At 59.8% G+C, this 19536-nt stretch overlaps 1 protein-coding gene across 1 annotated transcript in view; it reads right to left on the bottom strand.

The window, feature by feature from the left end:
- The window catches only part of LOC122210270 (kinesin-like protein KIF19), a 39386-nt gene extending 20088 nt beyond the window's left edge, over positions 1–19298 (bottom strand). The window contains exons 1-9 of the mRNA XM_042922886.1: positions 19200–19298; positions 15583–15693; positions 13453–13540; positions 12468–12601; positions 12137–12262; positions 10987–11181; positions 7994–8146; positions 7267–7389; positions 4985–5145 (exon numbers count right to left, since the gene is read on the bottom strand). Of these exons, the coding sequence (XP_042778820.1) occupies positions 4985–5145; positions 7267–7389; positions 7994–8146; positions 10987–11181; positions 12137–12262; positions 12468–12601; positions 13453–13540; positions 15583–15693; positions 19200–19298 (1190 nt within the window). The remainder of the gene's footprint in view (positions 1–4984; positions 5146–7266; positions 7390–7993; positions 8147–10986; positions 11182–12136; positions 12263–12467; positions 12602–13452; positions 13541–15582; positions 15694–19199) is intronic.
- Between the last annotated feature and the right edge of the window lie 238 nt (positions 19299–19536).

Genomic DNA, 19536 nt, shown 5'->3' with positions numbered 1-19536 from the left:
GGAAGGATGGAAAGACGGATGGACAGGTGAAGGATGGATGGATGGATGGATGGATGGAGTGGATGGATGGATGGGTGAATAATGGATGGATGGAGTAGATGGATAGGTGGAGAGGTGGATAGATAGGTGAATAATGGATTCATGGATGGATGGATGGAGTGGATGGATGGATGTATGGATGGATGTATGGAGAAATGGATGGATGAATAATGGGTGGATGGAAAGATGGATGGACAGGTGAATAATGGATGGATGGATGGATGGAGAGATGGATGGATGAATAATGGATGGATGGAAAGACGGATGGACAGGTGAAGGATGGATGGATGGATGGATGGATGGATGGAGTGGATGGATGGAGTGGATGGATGGATGGGTGAATAATGGATGGATGGAGTAGATGGATAGGTGGAGAGGTGGATAGATAGGTGAATAATGGATTCATGGATGGATGGATGGAGTGGATGGATGGATGTATGGATGGATGTATGGAGAAATGGATGGATGAATAATGGGTGGATGGAAAGATGGATGGACAGGTGAATAATGGATGGATGGATGGATGGAGAGATGGATGGGTGAATAATGGATGGATGGAAAGATGGATGGACAGGTGAATAATGGATGGATGGATGGATGGATGGAGAGATGGATGGGTGAATAATGGATGGATGGAAAGATGGATGGACAGGTGAATAATGGATGGATGGATAGATGAATGAGTAGATCATGGATGAATGAATGGGTGAGTAAATGATCGATGGATGGATGAAGGGATGCATAGACAGATAACTGGGTAGAAGATTTAGATGGTCTCCCTGCCTGGTTTGGGGTCAGGTTACCTGGATTTGAGTCTCAGGTATCCAAGGAGGGGTGTGACTGGGCTAGCCATCTGAGCTCATACCTCACTTCCTCAGGCAAATCCTCCCAGATTCTCAATCTGGGTCCACCTGCCACTTGTTCTGATAACATCATGCCTTCTCCTTCACAGTCCTCTGCATATCGATAATTGATGAACATTTTGTGATAGATGTTTGACATCTCCCTTTCCTGCTAGAACATAAGTTCCACAGAACAAACCAGTTTTGTCTTTTTTGTTTCCATGTAATTTCCTACCTAATGGCTGTTTATGACTAATAGACGGTAATCCCTGACTGCCCCACTGGGAGCTCCACTCTGGATGCATGCAGTCTGTTCCTCTGACCCGAGGGCAGTGGTCAAGGGGCACCTTTTCCCTAAATGTCAAGTGATCGGAGATGGGTGAAATGCACAATGCAGCCAGATGACCGAACCAAGGTTTCTGGGGAGTACTTGGTATCCTGGAAATGCCCATAATGATCCTGGCAAAGCTGTGCACACCAGGGTCCCACTGCTGCCCAGGCATGGCAGAGCAGGGCCCAAGGGAAGCCTGTGGTGCCCTCAGGGCTCATCGTGAGATCACCACCCCTCAGGACACTGCCTGTCTCCCCACTACAGACCACCTAGGACCAGCCCCAATAATTAAGAGGCCATCAGGATGAAGGCTCTCTCACCATGCATCCTGTTGACCCCCGACCCCAACGAACCCCAAGCATCCTGGCCACCACCTGGCTTTGCAAATTCTCCACAACAACCCCGTCCTCCACCCTCACTGGCCCCCCAGCCCTCCGCTGGCCCCCTGGGATTCAGCTGCCATCAACACCCTCTGCTGGCCCTTGGGACTCAGCTGCCATCAACAACAGCCCCTCTTGTTTGCACACTTCCCTCATCCTCTTGCTCCAACAGAAACCCAAACCTCCGAATCACCGGAGAGAAACAGGCGCCGTGTGCTCAGCGAGGCTACGTAACCGGAAAGCCCCCAAGTGGCCATCGAAAGGGACGAGGTACTGCGAACTCTCGTGTGTCCTTCCTGTGCACCGCTCTGTTAGAAGGGGCAGACCCATTTGCACTTACGGGCGGCCCCGGGACACATCCTGGAGGAGAGACACCAGGCACAGCTATAGGCTGGTGCTGTTTGTGTAAAGGCGCTAAGCCACGCCCCTGCCCCACGCTACGCACGCAGGCAAATCCCGTGTCCCTCTCTGGGAAACACCACCCACACAGGTACACAGCAAAACGATGGCAGTGACCTCAGGGAACCAGGAAAGTAAGGAGAAACCCACAGCTGGTGTGAGGAAGGAGAGGACAGAAGACAGGAGCAGAAATCAACAGACCCTCTCACCAGGGCCTCCCAGATGCCACTGACCCTTCTCCAGGGATGACGTCCACATTCAGTCTGGCAGTTTCTCCTCAGCACTGCTCTCTCCTTATTCTTGGTGATTCCCGAATCCTCTCAGGCGCTCCTGACTCCTGTCCTCTGGGGATCCACCTCCACAGACGGGGGTCCCCGGGCTGGGTCACAGGCGCAGCTGCAGCCTGGGGGCTCTGCCCCTCCCTGCCGGCCCTTCTCCCCCACGAGTGCTGGAAATCCCATCACGGACTGTGAGCATTTTCAACCTGCCTCCTTTCCTTGGCGCTCACGGGAGACCGTGGTGGTCGCCCCGGGCCTCCCCTCAAGTCCTGCCGTGTTCGCAGGGCTAACCCGCAACCGTGGGGAACCCTCCTCCCCGGCAGCGCACTGAGGCAAACCGCTCTGTTGCCTGGTCTCCCTTCCACTTACGACTGTGCATCTCAAGGAGGCCCCTAACTCTGCTCTGCTGCCCACACCCTGCCGGGCCTCCCCGGATGCCAACGCTCAGGATAAGCCCAGGCCCGTTCAGCACCAGCCTGCCCATCTCTCCAGCCTCATCCCCACCACACCTCCGCCCCCGCGCCACCACACCGGCCTGCTCTCTGCCCCAGGCCCTTTACACATGCTGTCCCCTCGGCCAGAAGGCTCAGCCCCCGGTCTGTGTGTGGCTCGTTCCTTCGCACGGCGAGACGCTGCCTCCTCAGAAAGGCCCTGATACGTGGCCGAGCTCACGTGGCCTCCTCCCCTCCAACTCCGACCCCACCCGGCTTCTCGGTCTCACACCTCCACCCGATCATTGCTGTCTCCCTCCCGTGAGAGTGCACGCTGCTTGAGGACAGGGCCATCTGGACCTCACTGAGAAGGGCACCCTTTCCATCGCAGGCCCTCAGCCGGTACGTGAAGAGCATGACCCCCCCTGGTTTTGGGACGCACGTGGGGCGGTGGGTGCGTGTGGGGCACTGGGGGCACGTGGGGCAGTGGGTGCACGTGCTCATCTCCTGAAGAGACCGGACAGAACCAGCTGCGAGCTGCGGGCCTGTGGCTGAGTTCTGTTTTCCTCCCGTGCTTTGCCGTATTCAGCAAGTTGTGCGTCATGAACACTTAGTACTACGATTTTATAATTCGCGGTATTTACACAAGCAACACGGGAACATGGTTTTGTCAGAAAAATTCGAATAATAGGTCAAGACTGAAGACCCTCTTTGTCATCTGGTCTCCACCCCCCAAATCCCCGATCCCCACCCACAGAAAACCACGGCTGCCGTTTTGATGCGTGCCCTTCCGGATCGTTCCCTGCGGGGTTTTGTACCGGAACGTGTATCTAGAGACACGTGTGGGATTTCCGGTGGGTGAATGGGATCGGAGGGCAGCTACTCTTTCATGGCCATCCAGTGACGCACCCTCGAGGGGCCCGGCTGCACAGACCGGCCTAGCCACCCTCCCTAACCACAGTGGGGGATGCCCCTTCCGATGGGCACCTTAGGGTCCCACAGCCTCCTGGGCACGGGAGAGGCATGCCTCGTGGCATGCAGGTGCACCTGCATGGTGCAGAGGGCTGGGGCACAGAACACACACACTGTAAGTTCGAAAAGACGCAAGCCGGCCTCCCTGAGACACGTTGACTTGCGTTCCCAGTAAGAGTGTTTAAGCTGCCATTTACACAATGTATCGCATACCATCCGCTCGCTGTTACCTGGCATTGTAACTTTAGCCAATCCCACAAGTGAAAATTATCTCAATGTGTATCTGTTTCCTAACGCAGTTAAGAATCTTTTCCCGTGTTTGTCGGCCCCTGGGAATTCTCTGAATCGCCTGTTCTCTTCCTCAGTTTTGGACCATTTATTCTTTCTTGCGGATTTTCAAAATGTCTTCATTCATTGTGGCAAAGCCTATCTCCATTAGCCACAAGAACGTGTCTGTGGGTAGGTAAGCACGTGTTTATACGCATAAGCACACTTGACTTCCTTACTGCCATTTTTATGGTTACTTTAACTTACTGATTAATTTTATAATTTTATGGAAAAGCTATGATATGCTCACCCCTAAGGGAGGCCTAAATAAAGCTAGGTTGGGGGAGAAGAGGGACAGAGAGAAACTGCATGCCAGGCACGGGGTTTGCTTTGGGGCCGGCCAGGTGGAGGGGCGAACCCAGAACTCTTGGGGTCTGCCAAACGCCAGTGAACGGTGCACTTTCAGACGGTGAGTTTTAGGGGCACCTGGGTGGCTTGGTGGGTTGAGCGTCTGACTCTTGACTTCGGCTCAGGTCATGATGTCACGGTTCGTGAGACTGAGTCCTGAGTTGGGCTCCGCACTGAGCGTGGAGACTGCCTGGGATTCTCTCTCTCTCTGCCCCCTCCCCCATTCTCTCTCTCTCTCTCTCTCTGTCAAAATAAATAAATTAACTTAAAAAAAAGATGGTGAATTTTGTTATGTGTAGTTTTGTCTCAACAAATAAATAACAATTTAGACGCCAACATGAGGGGAAGCGAAGAACTCTCGGTACTATCTCTGCAACTTCTGTGTAAATCTACAGTTATCCCGGGATGAAAGATTTGTGTTTTTAAAGAAAAACTGATCTAAGAGGAAAGAAAAAACAAAACGGTGGGAGGGTGAAAAGGAAAGAAGGAAGAGATCAGGAGACAGACAAGGCAGCCATTCCCCGCGCTCTGCGGGCCAGGGAGCGACAGGCAGCGCGTGGCAGGCTGGGACGGAAATCCACGGCCACGGCCACGTGCCCTGGGCTCGGGCGGCAAAGCCACAGGAGGCCCCAGGAGCTCGGCCCTACCTTGTGCATCCTGGACCCCGGGTTCTCCTCTCTTCTCCTCCTCCTGCTTCTCAATTTTGGACTTGAGGTGCTCGATCTCCCTGCGCAGGTTGGAGATGACGTCGGTGTACTGTGCGATGTGGTAGGACACGTTCAGTAGGTTGCGCTTCACCTGGTGGGTGGGACATGCGGCCAAGGTCAGACCTAGCCAGAACGGACCCACTATGTGATATTTATGCTACAGCTACGCCAGCACGTTTATGTCAAGAAAATTCAGATCAATGCAACTCAGCCTTAAAAAGAGAGGAAACCCAGACACCTGCTCCCACGTGGATGAACGCCAAGGAAATGATACTGAGTGACACAGCAAGACACAGAAGGACACACACTGGGACCCACTCACACAAAGTCACGGAGTTGTCAGTCTCACGGACACGGAAGGACACGCACTGGGACCCACTCACATGAGGTCCCGGGGTCTTCACACTCATGGACATGGAAGGACACGCACTGGGACGCACTCCCACGAGGCCCCGGGTCGTCAGACTCAGGGACACGGGAGGACACGCACTAGGACCCTCTCCCACGAGGTCCCGGGGTTGTCAGACTCACAGACACGGGAGGACACGCACTGGGACCCACTCACTCGAGGTCCTGGGGTCGTCAGACTCACGGACATGGGAGGACACACACTAGGACCCTCTCCCACGAGGTCCTGGGGTCGTCAGACTCACAACACAGAGTAGACAGTGGGGCCAGGGCTGGGGGAGCACATGGGGAGTCTGTGTGTAACGGGACAGGGTCTCAGTGTGGAAAGATGGAATGTTCTGGAGCCGGACGGTGGGGACAGCTGCAAAGCATGTGAATGTGCTCGGTGCCCCTGAGCTGCTCACTTAGAAGTGGTTAAAATGGTAAATTTTATGTCATGTGTATTTGGCACAATACAGAAAATTCGAACATCCATCAAAGGCCCTCCCCAGAGGTAACCACTGTGGTCACTTGGGCGTGTGCCCTCCGGAGGTGCTTCTGTTCATATAAATGTATCTACAGAGACACCTATAGGGAGTTTCTTGGTACAGGTTTGGCTTTTTTTTTTTTTTCTTTTTATGTAAACATATCAAACTGGGGCTACCATTCTTTTTAAAACAATTTTTAAGTAGGCTCCGTGCCCCACGTGGGGCTCAAACTCATGACCCAGAGATGAAGAGTCCCATGCTCCCCTGACCGATCCAGCCAGGTGCCGCCTGGCTTTGTTTTCTCACTTTTACTTGCTTCCCTCATCCAGCGTTGTCGCTGGGGCGCGGTCCGTCTGCCCGGATGCGTGTACCCCACCTTCTGTAACAGCTGCCCAGCAGTCGCCGCGTCCCCTTGGACGGGCACTTTGGGGCTTGCCAGTGACACAGCGTTTGGACGCACACGGGTCCCGGTTTGTCTTTGGTGATTTGGAGGGTGAACCAGCAGGCCACGAGGCACACGCACGTATGTGTGCACACCCACGGGCTCTTCCTCACTCGGGGCCCGGCGTCCTGGACTGACCCCCTAAACTCTGTCTCCTCTGTCACTCTCCCTTCTCAAACCCCACGGCTGTCATCGAGAGCACTGGCCACAGCTGGAAGTGACAGATCTGTGTGTGGGAGACACGGTTCCCAGTGGCCTTGCCCGCTGCTGTGCTCGAAGCTTGGCTGAGAGTAGGCGCTATCCCGGCACCTAGCTCGTGGCCACGCTTTGGGACGGGGCTCATCCCCGCAAGCGTCCCCTTCACTCGCTGGCCACTAGACACACACAGTGCCACTGAACACCCTAAGTGCTAAGCAGCCGCACAGACGGATCCTCTACACCGAGTGCAGCTGCAGCCAGAGCGGGGAGGGGCCCAAAGTGTGGCCCCTGGAGCCAGAACGTGGGAGCCTCTCTCGGTGCTCCGCTCGGGCTGCCCAGTCTGCACAACAGGATAACGGGCCTCCCTCCCGGGGAGAGGGCGTGAAGAGGTAAATAAATCCAGACATCAAGAGCTCAGAGGGTGCCTGGCGAACAGCTAAGTCAACTCATGTCCTGAACCCACAGAACCCTGCGAATGGGGCCTCATTTGGGAAAAGGGTCTTTGCAGGTTAAGTAAAGGCTCTTGAGATGAGATCCTCCTGGGGAAGCCCCGTAAAGGTGGCGGCAGAGGCTGGAGTCAGGCGGCCACAAGCCCAGGGCCGCCAGGAGCCCTGGGGTGGAAGGGAGGCTCCAGAGGGAGCCCGGAGTGAGAATTTGGCCAGTGGGGGAGCAGATAAAGAACAGATGGGGGGCTCACCCTCGTCTTGATGTTCTTTGCCCTGTAGGCATACAGCAGGGTGGTCCGAGACTCCTCGAAGTGCGTGCTGGCCGGGCTGATGTGCGCGATCATCACGGTCCGGCTGTTCCCTCCCAGGGCGTCCTGCTCAGCAGAGGGTCTGAGTTGGGGGTGATGGGAAGAGGCCCTCCAGTGCCCATCCCAGGCCCGCCTGGACCCTCCCTCTGAGGTTCCTGCTCCAAACCCTGAGGGAAGCAGGTGATGGCAGGACCAAGGGCTTGGTGCTCAGAGAGGGGACATGCGGAAGGGACACAATGAGACCTGCCCCAAGGCCACCCCATCGGACCTCTGCTCTGATGAGACCAGAGCAGAGAGGCCAAACCTGCAGGGATGTGTATTTATTGCCTTGCCGATTTGTTTACTCACCCTCTTGCTATGGAATAGAGGACACAGAGGAATAGAGAGGACAGCACCCAGCTCAGCACAGAGGGCAGTGTCTCAATGTCAGACTGCCCAGGATGGGACAGGCGGCCTCAGTAAGGTAGTGAGCTCTCTGTCTCTGGGAGTATGCAAGCCCCTGGCTGGCCCATACTCAGAGGGATGGCGTGGGAGTCAGGCACTGACTAGCAACGGGGTCTACAGCGTTCTCCTGCCTTCGGGGGTTCCTGGAGGGGTCCTCGGAGCCAGGTCTGGGCCTCCCTCCCAGCAGAGAAGCCCGGGATGACGCGGGTGGCTGCCGCAGCCGTACCTTCAGCAGGCGCGTGAGCTTGCTGTCCCGGAAGTTCACGTACTGCGCCCGGCTGCCGCCTTTCTCGCTGAGCGCGTTGATGCAGTTGCCCAGCGCCAGCAGGGAGCGGTTGATGTGGGCGCCTTCCTTCCTCCTCTTGCCGCGGTTTTGGGTCTGGGTGGGAGAGGACGAGGTCCGCACGGTGCACTGACCCCGTCCCACCCGGGCACTCCTGCTCCCCTGACAGCCTGGGGCCCGGAGGTGGGTGCCGGGACTCTGCGTGGAGCCCTAAGCGTCCAGGGAGGGGTGTGGCCAAGCCAACATGCCCTCCAGTGAGCAAACGAGATGAGAAATGGGTGACAGGGAGCTCTTGCACGACAACCCCACTCTGACGAGAAACAGACGAGCGTGCGGGTTTACGTGGGCGCCCCCCCATGCCGGAACCTCCCTGTCCTTCCCCTCCTGCAGGGGCACCCCCGACCTCACTCTCTGAAGCGGGGGGCCGTGGTGGCCGGCCTCGCACCCGATTTCCTTCATCACATAACTTCCCTGGCAGCCGCCGTGCTCCTTTACGCGCTTAACATCTTCCTAGCCGCTCTCCACTGGACCCCCCCAGGCTCCATGGTGGCCCAGGACCCCGGCAGCACCTGGCCCACGGCAGGGGCTGCCCGTGTGAAGGTGCAGCATGAGCACCTCCCAGAGCCGGCACCACGGGGACTCTCCCTTTCTTCCCCTTATCTCTATTTTCCACATTTTCTGCACTGTGTTTCTAGTACATGTGAAACCAGGGGGAAAGAACATCTCCTCCTTAAAGGCACAGGAAGCTAACCGACAGCACGGTCTGAGAATCTCTGACACTTCTCCCAGTCTGTCCCAGCTTCCTTATTTGCCAGAAGGGGCAATCTTCCAACTTCACAGGGATTAAAGTGAGGATTCAGTGCGGAACGTGTACAACAGGCCAGCTCGGACCTGTGCCCACAGAGGCAAGCAGTAAACACTGGCTACTAATCTCATTAAGAGGGAGCTGGTGCAGGGTAGGACCAGAGCTGCTGGAGTGGCCGGAGCCAGGACAGCTGCCCAGGTCACGTGTCTGTGTCATAGAGTGAGGGGGCTTTCTCAGAGACCTTGTGCCCTGGAATAGACTACTTTACGCGTGGTTTTCGGTGAAGAAATGACAGCTCGCGAGAACTGAGCAGATTCTCAAAGCAGCCCGTGCAGGTCACTTGAATATACAACTGAAACAAAACCAGGCCCAGAGGGGGAAGCAGCTTGCCCAAAGGCACACAGCAAGTCAGAGGAGAGTGAGATCAAGGACCCAGACCCTGGACCCCCTCTGTGGAAACCCCTCCATCTTGTCCCCTGAGGACACAGCCAAGCCCAGCTGGAACAGGCCAGAGTCCTAGACCTTCATCACATGGGGCTCCACCTGCATGAACCTGTCTGCACCCACATCTGCCTGTGTGTCAGCCGTGTCCTTTGTTGTCTGTACTCTGATGCTTTCACACCTGGAGCCCTTGCTGACCCTAGAGGGACTGCCCCCGGCCCCCCAGGGCCAGCCAGTTCCTGAGGGTCCTAAACCCCTCACCCAGGAGCACACTTCTCAGATGCAGACCACCCAACCCAGAGCCCACACCCCGACCCCCTCCTCCGTGGGGCCCTCACACTCTGGGCCACTGTCCCCCAGTCCTAACCCCCAGGGACCAGACAGCCGGGACAGCCCCCATGCCCTGGAGCCCACTGGAATTACCCAGACTGGCCGGGCCTCAGCCTACTCGCCCTGCCTCACCTGCTCCTTCCCACGGAAACCACAGTAAGGCTCTCGCCCAAGCACCGCCTCCTCTGCCTCCTGACTGGCCCTGGGGCGTCCCCTGTGGCCCGCATGGCATCCCGTGCCCCCTCCTCTGGGAACTGCCAGCAAAGACTATCTTTCCAATGGCGGTCGTCTCCTGGTGTCCTGGCCCTGCTGTGCCTCACAGTTTCTACGAACACACTACATTTTACGCCAGCCTGACCCTGGTAGCTGGCGAGGCCCTGCTCAGTTCAGAAGGGCAGGTGCAGGGCAGGTCAGTGAACGGATGAGTGAAACGACTCCGTGATGGAAAACCCCAAAGACACAGAGCACGTGATGCCAACCAGAAGCACGAATATCACAGCAGTGAAAGGCACAGATGCGGGCCCAACGCCCCCAGGCCCAAAGCCTGGATCCACACCACGCCGGGGTCCCGGCTCCACACGTGCTCCCCACCCTATCCTGCGCTGGGGGGATTATGTGGACTGTGCACGTTAAGGGCCTGGTCTTTGGGGACGTGTAAACTGTCATGTGTCAGTAACACCGCTGTTCTGACTCGGCCTCTGTCAAACACCTTCTCTGTGCCCGGCCCGGGGCTGGGTCCTGCCCTCAAGGAAGGCCCAGCCCACCGGGCAGCACGAGGTAAGCACAGCCCCATTCCCAGCGACAGGTGCCGCAAAGGACAGGCAAGCCAAGAGCCCAGGGGCAGGCAGGCGGGGCCCTCGGAAGGAGTGTCAGGGCCTGTGGCCGTGCTGGGCAGGAGTGAACGGGGCACCGTCCTCCCAACAGCCACGTTCCCTCCATCTGACATGCCCTTCCTTGCACCCTCCCCCAAACTCCTGATGACCCCACACCACCACCCAGCCCTCCTCTGCAGCCTCTGTGCAGACTGTGAATCTCAAAGCACAGGCCTACCCACGCCGTAATCCTCTGGTCACACATCTGCCTTCCCCCAGAGGCTCAGAGCTCCCTGAGGGTGGGTGGGTCAGGAGAGCCTGCCACTCGGCAACTGTGCAATTGTAAGTTCTGGCTCCGTGGGCGTGGCTGCTCAGCACGTGGTGAGAAGCGGCTCACTCTGTAGCCGTGTAGCCAGTGAGCTAGGGGCCCTCTGCTGGGGGGTCAGGAGCTGTTCTAGGTGCTGAAGATGCTGTTGGACAAGGAGGGGCCCCGCTCGCAGACCAGAGTGACTGGGGACGGTGTGACGGGGCGGGAGGGGGGACAGAACCTGCGACGCCCGCTCGGAGCCCGCCAGGTCCACCATGAAGAGCTTCCCGACGCGCACTCCCTCCGCCAAGTCCGAGCCGCGGCTCCGCTGGCGCACGGTGACCTGCAGCACCGCGTGGGAGCGAGACGACGTCTTGTTGGCGGCCGTGGGCTCCTGCGTGCGCTGCCGGTTGCCTTTGGTGAGAAGGTGCATGATCTGAGGACAAAGGGAGAGTTGGGGGCGTCGGGGGCCTCCGAGAGGCCACGCGCTCCCTGCAGAACCACGAGGCAGGAAGGAGGCCTGTCCCCCGAGCCCTACTGGGCAGCTCTTTGCCGACAGAACCTCGTCCAGAGGAGGCAATTTCTGGATTGCGGCAGGAACGGCAGGGTGCAGACACTTGTACCGCTCTCCCCTCCTCTACCCGTGGCAGGCATCACCAACGGATCGCCTGCCTGTGACCCAGAACCTCTCACCGCAGAACCCCGCAGTCGTGTGGGCTCCCTGGGGCTGGCAGGTTGGGCTGAAACCCACTGTGTGCAAGCCGCTGTGGGCATCAGGCCAGCGAGCCTCGCGGGGCACCTGCTACGTGCCGGGCGGTGCTGAGACCACAGAGCATGCGGTGGGGGAGGACACTGACACAGTGTCACCATGGGAGAACGGGCAGGACGTCTCCTCTCCCCGACCTGAACCCACGAGGGGCACTGCTAAGGGCACACGGCTGGGCCTCGAGGCGTCCGTGAAGGACCTGGGGGCAACAGGGAGGCATGAGGCTCTCCGGCAAGCAGGAGGCCCACCCTGAGGGCGGCGCGGAGTGTGGGCCAGCAGGGGGAGTGGGGGGCGGACAGATAAGACAGAGGGCTGCAGACATGTGGACAACACGCCCACTCAGGATGGCAAGTGGGTTTCAGGCATGCAGTTGACCCTGACAGGCTGGGCTGCCGTGTAGGGAAGGGCTCCCAGCCTGCGTCTGGGTGCAGCAGGAAGAATGGGTGGTCCGTCGGTGACATCTGCCCTGGGTGCGGGCCGGGGGAGGGGTGTGGGCGCAAGGACACCGTCCCCTCAGCCGAGAAATGACACGGAGCTGTGCGTCCAGCTCCGCCCCCTGAGCTGTGGCGAGCGCGGCCGCCCGGGCTGAGGCACGCCTCCCTCCGGGGGCCCCTGGGACCCTCACCTCCTGCGCGTTAGAGGTAGAGACTTCCGTGAGGCCTGCGATCTGGATGCTGCCCCGAGAATCTTCCCTCAGGTCCAGAAACCCCGAGGACGGGTTCAGGAGGTCCCGAATCACTTCGTTGTAAATCTGGGAGGGGAGACAAAAGTTGGAAACTGAGAAGCTTTGGTGCAAAGAAAGCGGGAGGTTTAGTATCAGGTATCACGGGCCTCGCGGCTGCGGGGAGATCTCAGACGCCCCGAGGGCTGACAGTCCCTGTGAGGGGTATCTGGGGGGGGGGGGGGGCGGACAGAGGCTTGCTGTGCACGGGGCACCGAGGTGGTGGGCAGCTCACCTCCAGGTAAGACATCGACACACCCCAGTCCGTGCTGCCGCGCATCTCGATGGCCCGGAACAGGTCACTGAGGGTCCGCAGGTAGACGCCGGGCTCCGCGTCCATGCCCAGCATGGTGTACGTCTTCCCTGCGCCTGCAGACGGCGGGGCGCCCGCCCAGGCGGGGAGTCCTGAGTGGGCTCCAACCCACCCGGGTGCTCGCTCCCAGGAGACCGTTCACATGTCCACCCACCCTGGACAGACTGTCCTGACCACGCTGACACATTCATCTTCCACCTCGGGAACCAGGGGAAAGACCCGGAGTCTGATGGCTCACGTGGGGGAGAAAGCGCGGACGCAGGGATAGCGGGATCAGAGCAAGGACACAGACGGTGTGGGGGGTGGGCCCCAGAGGCGTCCTCTTCCCCCAGGCCCGAGCCGGTGCTGTTTCTACAGTTACGGGACCCGCGTGCAACTTGCTGCAGAGTCCCTCTCTACGGGGGCGCCGCTCGCCTGCCCCCAACCTGCTCCCCAAACGCCAGAGCCTGGCACGGGGCGCGTGCTCCCTAAGGCCTGCTGAATGAAGAAGCGAAGCGAACAGGCCGCAACTCTGGGCAAGGCGCGTCTCAGGCCTCAGTCTCCCCACCTGCCCCGGCCCTCTGTGATTCTGGTTTCAGGATTCAGCAGGTAGCTCAGCTCTGCGGACCTCTGTCGAGCCCACCCAGTGGGTGCGGAGAAGACGTCTGTGGGTTCTGACAGGCAGCAAGGTGCGGGCTTTGACTGAACCCCAGACTCACTCCTCCCAGCTGTGTGACCTTGGGGAGGTCATTCTAGCTGAGGCCCAGCTGTGTTGTGTGCAGAAAGGGGATGGCCTGACCTGCCTCTCGGGGCTGCTCCCAGGACAGAAGAGTCGGTGAGACCAGTGCGTGGCAGGTGTCTTGTACCATCAGGGAGAGTCCACTCCCCCCACCCCATGCCCTCCTCGGGGCGCTGCCCGGGGCCCTACCTGAGGGGCCATAGGCAAACACCGTTGCATTGTATCCAGAAACGACCCCTTCCACTAGGTGCTGGGTGGTGGCACGGTACACATCTTCCTGTGAACGGACAGACGGATGGACGGTGGAACGCATGGCCCAGTGAGTCAGGGCACGTGGCTGCTGGAGAGGACACACGTGTGATGTCTGCAACGTCCCGTTCCCTCTGTCCATGGCCAGGAACCCCCGGGAGGATGGTAGCGGCCCCTGTCCTGCTGTGCCGCCCCCAGGGTGAGGTGGGGCCAGGCTCCCAGCTTCCAGGGAGGATTACGCGGGAGTGACAGCTCCTGCCAGGAGCCTGACATCCGCTCGGTCCTAGACACCCATGAGTCCTCTCCAGGACTTCTCAAGATCCGAGAGAAACCACACAGAATGCAGCGACTGGAAGGTGACAGCAGGATTTGCGTGTCTGTGAAGAGCATCGGGACTCCCCTCTCTGGGGCAAAACCAGGACCGAGGGGCGAAAGTTTCAGGACGGTAGCATTTCACGTAAGGCAACAGTGCCTAGCAATAGGTGTGCTAGTGAGCTCCCTGTCCACAGGGGTATTCAAGAAAGGATACCCTCCAGGGGTGTAGGTTTGGCTGCATTAGGCAGAAATGACAGTCCCACCTCCTCTGCCCTGCAGGGCACCCACTCTGGACGCTGCTGTTCATGTCACTGAATTGTCCCCATAGCCCTGGCTGGTCACACAGCTCAGAGGCTAGAGGCACCATCCAGTACTGCTTTCCTCAGCTCTGGACTTACACCGTCAGGGACTGTGACCTGGCCCTGTGTGATCTCAGGCAGCCTCGTTTCCCCATCTGTAAAATGGGGATCAGGTTTCCATGTTTTAGAGGATCGTTGAGAAGCTGGCGAGACAACGCACGTCGAGCCCTCGAGGACAGCGCTCGACAGGCAGCAGCCACTCAGCAGGACCCTCCTGTCGTCGACCCAGCTACCATCTCGGGAGTGAAGGAAGCATGCCTGCTCAGACAGCGGCCGAGTCCCGAGGGAGGGGACATTCCCAGTGCCAACGGGCGGTGGTGGGCCTCGACGGGCCCTGTGGCGCACGCCCGTCCTGCCTGAGATGCTGTCCCCAGCCTCCCCACTGCTCCTCCCGCTGACGTCCCGAGTCTGGATCCCTCCCTGGAGCTCAGCGGCCTGATCCGTGCCGAGCCCGGCTGATGCCCGTCCACCCAGAGCCAGGAAGGACGGGAGTGAGTGGTCGTGTCCGCCCCGGCTTCGGGGATGCTGGCGTGCCTCAATCAAGAGCCGGGAGACGCGGAGGAGCCCGTGGTTCCCGGGCAGTTGGAGGTGAGGTGTGCAGTGCAAGGAGGGGCCCCAGGGCTCCGCTTCAGCTGGGAGGGGACGAGCAGCTGGGTGCAGGGCTGGCAGCACGGAGCCCACGTCCCTCGCCGGCTTTGTCTTGGGGCCAAACAGCCCCAGACATCATCACCTTGGGGGGTGACATTCCCACCTCCGGACGCCTGGGTTCAAATCCTGCTCTGCCGGGCTCCCCTCTCTAGCATGGGGTGACAAGACCCCTCTCACGGGCGAGGGTCGGGTGACGTGCTGGACAGCCTTCCATCCTTGGCTACGGGTGCTGGTGAGTCTGGCCTGACGCTGGGCCCGAACCCCCTGCCCTGGCCTCACTGGGATCTCGTGGAGGCTCAGCTCCTCCTCTGTGTGTGTGTGGGAGGGGTGCCCAAGCCCCGGCCTGAACCCCTTGCCCGTCTATCAGGCTCTAGCTCTCTGCAGCATGCCCTCACGGAGGACCAGTTCTCCCTGCTTACTCAGCCCACCTTCCCCCTGGGATTGGGGCCCCGGGGCAGGGAGTGTGCCCTAGCCACACGGGCGGCCGAGGGGACACCCTTTCCTTGCTTGGATGGGCGAATGAGAAGATGTATGAACCCCGGGCACCCGTGGGAGGGGGCCTCCTGCTACCTGCCCCTGGGGTGGCCCCTGTGCCAGCCTCCTACTCGTCAGGGAGACTCCTGTGAGAAGTCACGGATGGGACCACCTGCCCGCCAAGTCCTCCAGGGGGTCTCCAGGGTCTGGAGAGGGCCCCCGCGGCCAGCCTGGCCCGAGGAGAGGACGCGGGTGGCTATGGGCTGGGGGGTACCTGTGAGGCATGCTGGTCGAAAACGGTGTCGAAAATGAAAGTCTTCTCCCGTGACCGGTGTGCCCGCAGTGTGTCCTCGGGGTCCTCGTCGGGGTCCATGAGCACCGCCATCTAGGAGCAGCGAGGGGGCTGCTCAGGGTCCAGGCAGGCTCCACGCACCCTCAAGGACCCAGGCCCGCCCACCCTCAATGACACGAGGGGGCTCCATACGGGGCGCAGACGGGCTGCTCAGCCAGGAGGGGGTTCTGGGGGCTCCACCCCCAGGCGTCCTCCCCACTTCCTAGGCAAAGGGGTAGCCTCTCCAGGCTACTGCACCCCCAAAGTCACAACTGGAAGCCCTCAGGTCTGCTGGGCTCTGCCCCCCGGCACCCCCAACACCAGCACCCAATCAACGCCGAGTCCCCCACACAACGGCGGGTACCAGGGCTCAGTGAAGAACCCCCTGGGCTCTGCAGGGACACCCTTTGATGAACTGAGGGAAGAAAGCCCTTTGATGAACTGAGGGATGGACCGCAGGGGCTGCCGTGCGCCCCCAGGCCACCCTGAGTGCACGAGTGCGTCCACTCCCCACCCCCAGCTCTGCAGCCTGCTCCTGCCTCTCCTTGTGGGGTTAACCATCCCCCCCCCCACCCAGTCTCCCGGAGGCGGGGGTAAAGCAAGGAGTCTGAGGGCCTCTGGGGACGGGGAGGTTCAAAGGAGCCTCTCCAGGGCCATTAGAGGCCATCAGCTCTGTTTACTCTGAGAGGAGCTCTGGGACTGGGGGAGAGAGAGGGCGCCAGGAGAGAGCCACAGAGTCCTGGGGGCAAGGCTGGGCAGACCGAGAGCCTGGCCTCCAGGCCTCCTGGCCACCAGGTCGAGCCCCCTCTGGGTCCACAGCTTTGGGAACAGGTCTTGGGAGTCCGAGGGCTGCTCAGAGGTTCCTGGGGAGTCCGGCGGGGCAGGAGCGGCCCCAGAGGCCTGCCCTAGCTTCAGGCCAGCACACTTTCCATGATGTAAGCTAACCGGGAGAGACTCTCCAGAAAAGGACTCGGGCGGCCCCGGTCCACACAGTTCCCACCACAGGTGCTCGCCGTGAGCCAGGCCAGAATGTTGGAGGAACTGGGCAGGTCCCTGCAGGGGCCCACAGCCCAGCGCCGGGTAGGCCTGGCGGGCCCACAGCCCAGCGCCGGGTAGGCCTGGCGGTTAAACAGGCTCGCACCAGCGAGGGGCAGTGCTCCCCCACCAACCTGGGCAGGGGGGCAGCTGAGTGGGCGCGGGGCCTCCTGCTGGGGAGATGGCAATGTTTGGACACTGCCAGTGCCCTAAAGGCCGCTGACTTGCTCACATTAAAACGGTGAATTTTGGGGGCGCCTGGGTGGCTCAGTCGGTTGAGCGTCCGACCCAGTTTTGTCTCAGGTCATGATCTCACGGTTTGTGAGTTCGAGCCCCGTGTTGGGCTCTGCACTGACTGCAGAGCCTGCTTGGGATTCTCTTCCTCTCTGCCCCTCCCCTGTTCTACCTCTCTCTCTCAAAATAAATAAATAAACTAAAAAAAAAAAAAAAATTAATTAAATAGCAAATTTTATGTTTTATGAACTCCGCTTTGATTTTTTAAAAAGCAAGTTACGTCTTGTACAGAGCAGAGCGAGGCAGCCTTGGGAGAGGCCCCAGGTGGGCTCTAGCAGACCCTGGAGTGGAAGGATAGACCAGACAGGATGTGGGGGGAAGGCAGGGCAGGGGCCCGGGGGGGGCGGTTGTCAAAGCACCCTGTCACCCGCGCGCGCACAGCCCCACTTCTGCTGCACAGACCGATGTGCTCACAATGTCCAGAAGGGCCTAGGCCCTGCGAAAAGTGAAGTTCGAACTCATTAAAGCCACTTCCCTTCTCCTGACACACTCTCCCCACACCGAACCCTTCCCCATGATCCAGAAGTCTCCCTAAAGTCGCCCAGTCCCCAAAGCCCAGGAAGTGGGAGAAGTTCTCCCCACGAGGAGTACAGCATCCTCAACTAGGAATCGATGGGCAACCCCCCCCCCCCCCCGCAGCTGCCCTGGGCCAGGGTGGGCAGGGGCCACTGTGCAGGTGTGGGTCGGTCACCTCCCAGCTGTGTGGCCAGCAAACAAGAGGCTGCATTCTGACCTCCGTTATCAGGTAGGGCGGGAGTCACCCTGGACAGCAGGGGCACTCCCTGGGAGGAGGTCCGTCAGTCCCCAGATGGGCTGCCACCAAGGTTTGGGCATTAGCGACAGCGACACTCTCCTAAGAGCTGTTACAGATTCCAGAATACTCCCTCCCTCCCCTGTCCGCGTTAATCAGTACCGTGCACGGGGCAGTCTCCAATCCACATCCCCCCCCCCCCCCCCGCCAAAGGTGCCTGGCTGGTCACCTGCCCCTGGGTGACTGAGGCCCAGCCTGCATCCCGACCCCCCAGTGCAGTTGTGGTGTGAATTCAGCTGAGTCAATGCTGTTTCCCTATCAACACCACATACACTCTTCAACCCTGGGCCAAAGCCTTTCCTGCAAATCTCTGCTTCCCCCAATTTAACGACCCTCACCTCAATTTACTGCTTAGCGATCTACGGACTCAGCACTAATTCACCGCAGCCTCTGCCCAGAGCACCCAAAGTGTGCAGCCCACACGCTCTGTCCATTTCTTCTTCCCGTGGCGTCCTCCGGGGCTCCCCTCCGCCCTGCCGCGTCAGCACCAGGCACCCCCATCTGGCAGGCTCCCCGCCCTGGGTCCTTCGCCTCTGAAGTGCTAACACACTCCCGGGCACTCCATTCAACCCCTCGTTACGGCTGCCTTTCTAACAACAGATGGAAAAATCCAATTCATCTGACAGAATTTGTCTTGCCCGCCCCCCCCCCCCCCACTTGGCATTTATTCTGGCATTTCTTTTTTTAAAATTTTTTTTTTTCAACGTTTTTTAATTTATTTTTGGGACAGAGAGAGACAGAGCATGAACGGGGGAGGGGCAGAGAGAGAGGGAGACACAGAATCGGAAACAGGCTCCAGGCTCCGAGCCATCAGCCCAGAGCCCGACGCGGGGCTCGAACTCACGGACCGCGAGATCGTGACCTGGCTGAAGTCAGACGCTCAACCGACTGCGCCACCCAGGCGCCCCCATTCTGGCATTTCTAAACCACGCTGAGAGCTCATCTTGTGAGCGGTTTCTGAGGAGTAGGGGTCCTGGCTCCACCGTACCACGGTCACCGGGGCCCTTTTCCAGCAAAGGGCCTAGACCCTGACCTGGTCCTGCCAGACCGGCTCTGGCCCCCCCAGCCCTTGGGGATCACGCCTCCGCCAGGCCCCCTGGTCTGGGCAGCCACACCCACCCCTGCCACAGGGCCTGAGCCACCCTCCCCTCTGCCTGGATCGCCCCCTCCCGGAGACCACCGACCTCTCCCACCTCCTCTAGCTGCTGCTCAAGGCCTTAGCCCTTCCGTGACCACCTTTGCTGTTTGATCCTCTGTGACACCGAACGCCCCTGAGGCTACACCTTCATCTCTTCATCGTTCGCCCCCACCCTGGACCGGAAGAGTCCTCGGGTCTCTCACGGGTCCGCCCCGGTGTCTGCAGCAGTGTCCGGTGTTGATGTTCACTAGGTGTCGCGACCCTGTGCCCCCACAGCCTCACCTGGTCTCCCACTTTGTGGGCGATGACGGTGGCCCCTTCCTCCAGTTCTGTGTCACTGAGCGGGCGGATCCGAAGCGCCACCTGAGGGCAGGACACCATGGCGGCTGCCTTCCGGGGGCCCCACCGAGGCTGCTCCCGATTCTCCAGGGACCCCCAGCCCAAACTCTTGCCTTGCCCCCCCCCCCCTTCACGAGGGGGTCTCCCTATAACCAGCCGATGGGTGTGTCCCGGGCCTCGGCTCATCCACCGTCGGGTGGGCTCAAGTTCCAAGTCACCCAGCAGACGGGTCTGGCCAGCCCTCGCAGGACCTGGAGCTCCTCGGAGAGGAGATCACAGG

This window comes from Panthera leo, chromosome E3, assembly GCF_018350215.1.
Source record: "Panthera leo isolate Ple1 chromosome E3, P.leo_Ple1_pat1.1, whole genome shotgun sequence".
NCBI classification, from domain to species: Eukaryota; Metazoa; Chordata; class Mammalia; order Carnivora; family Felidae; genus Panthera; species Panthera leo.
This window is presented reverse-complemented; position numbering and strand designations above follow the sequence as displayed.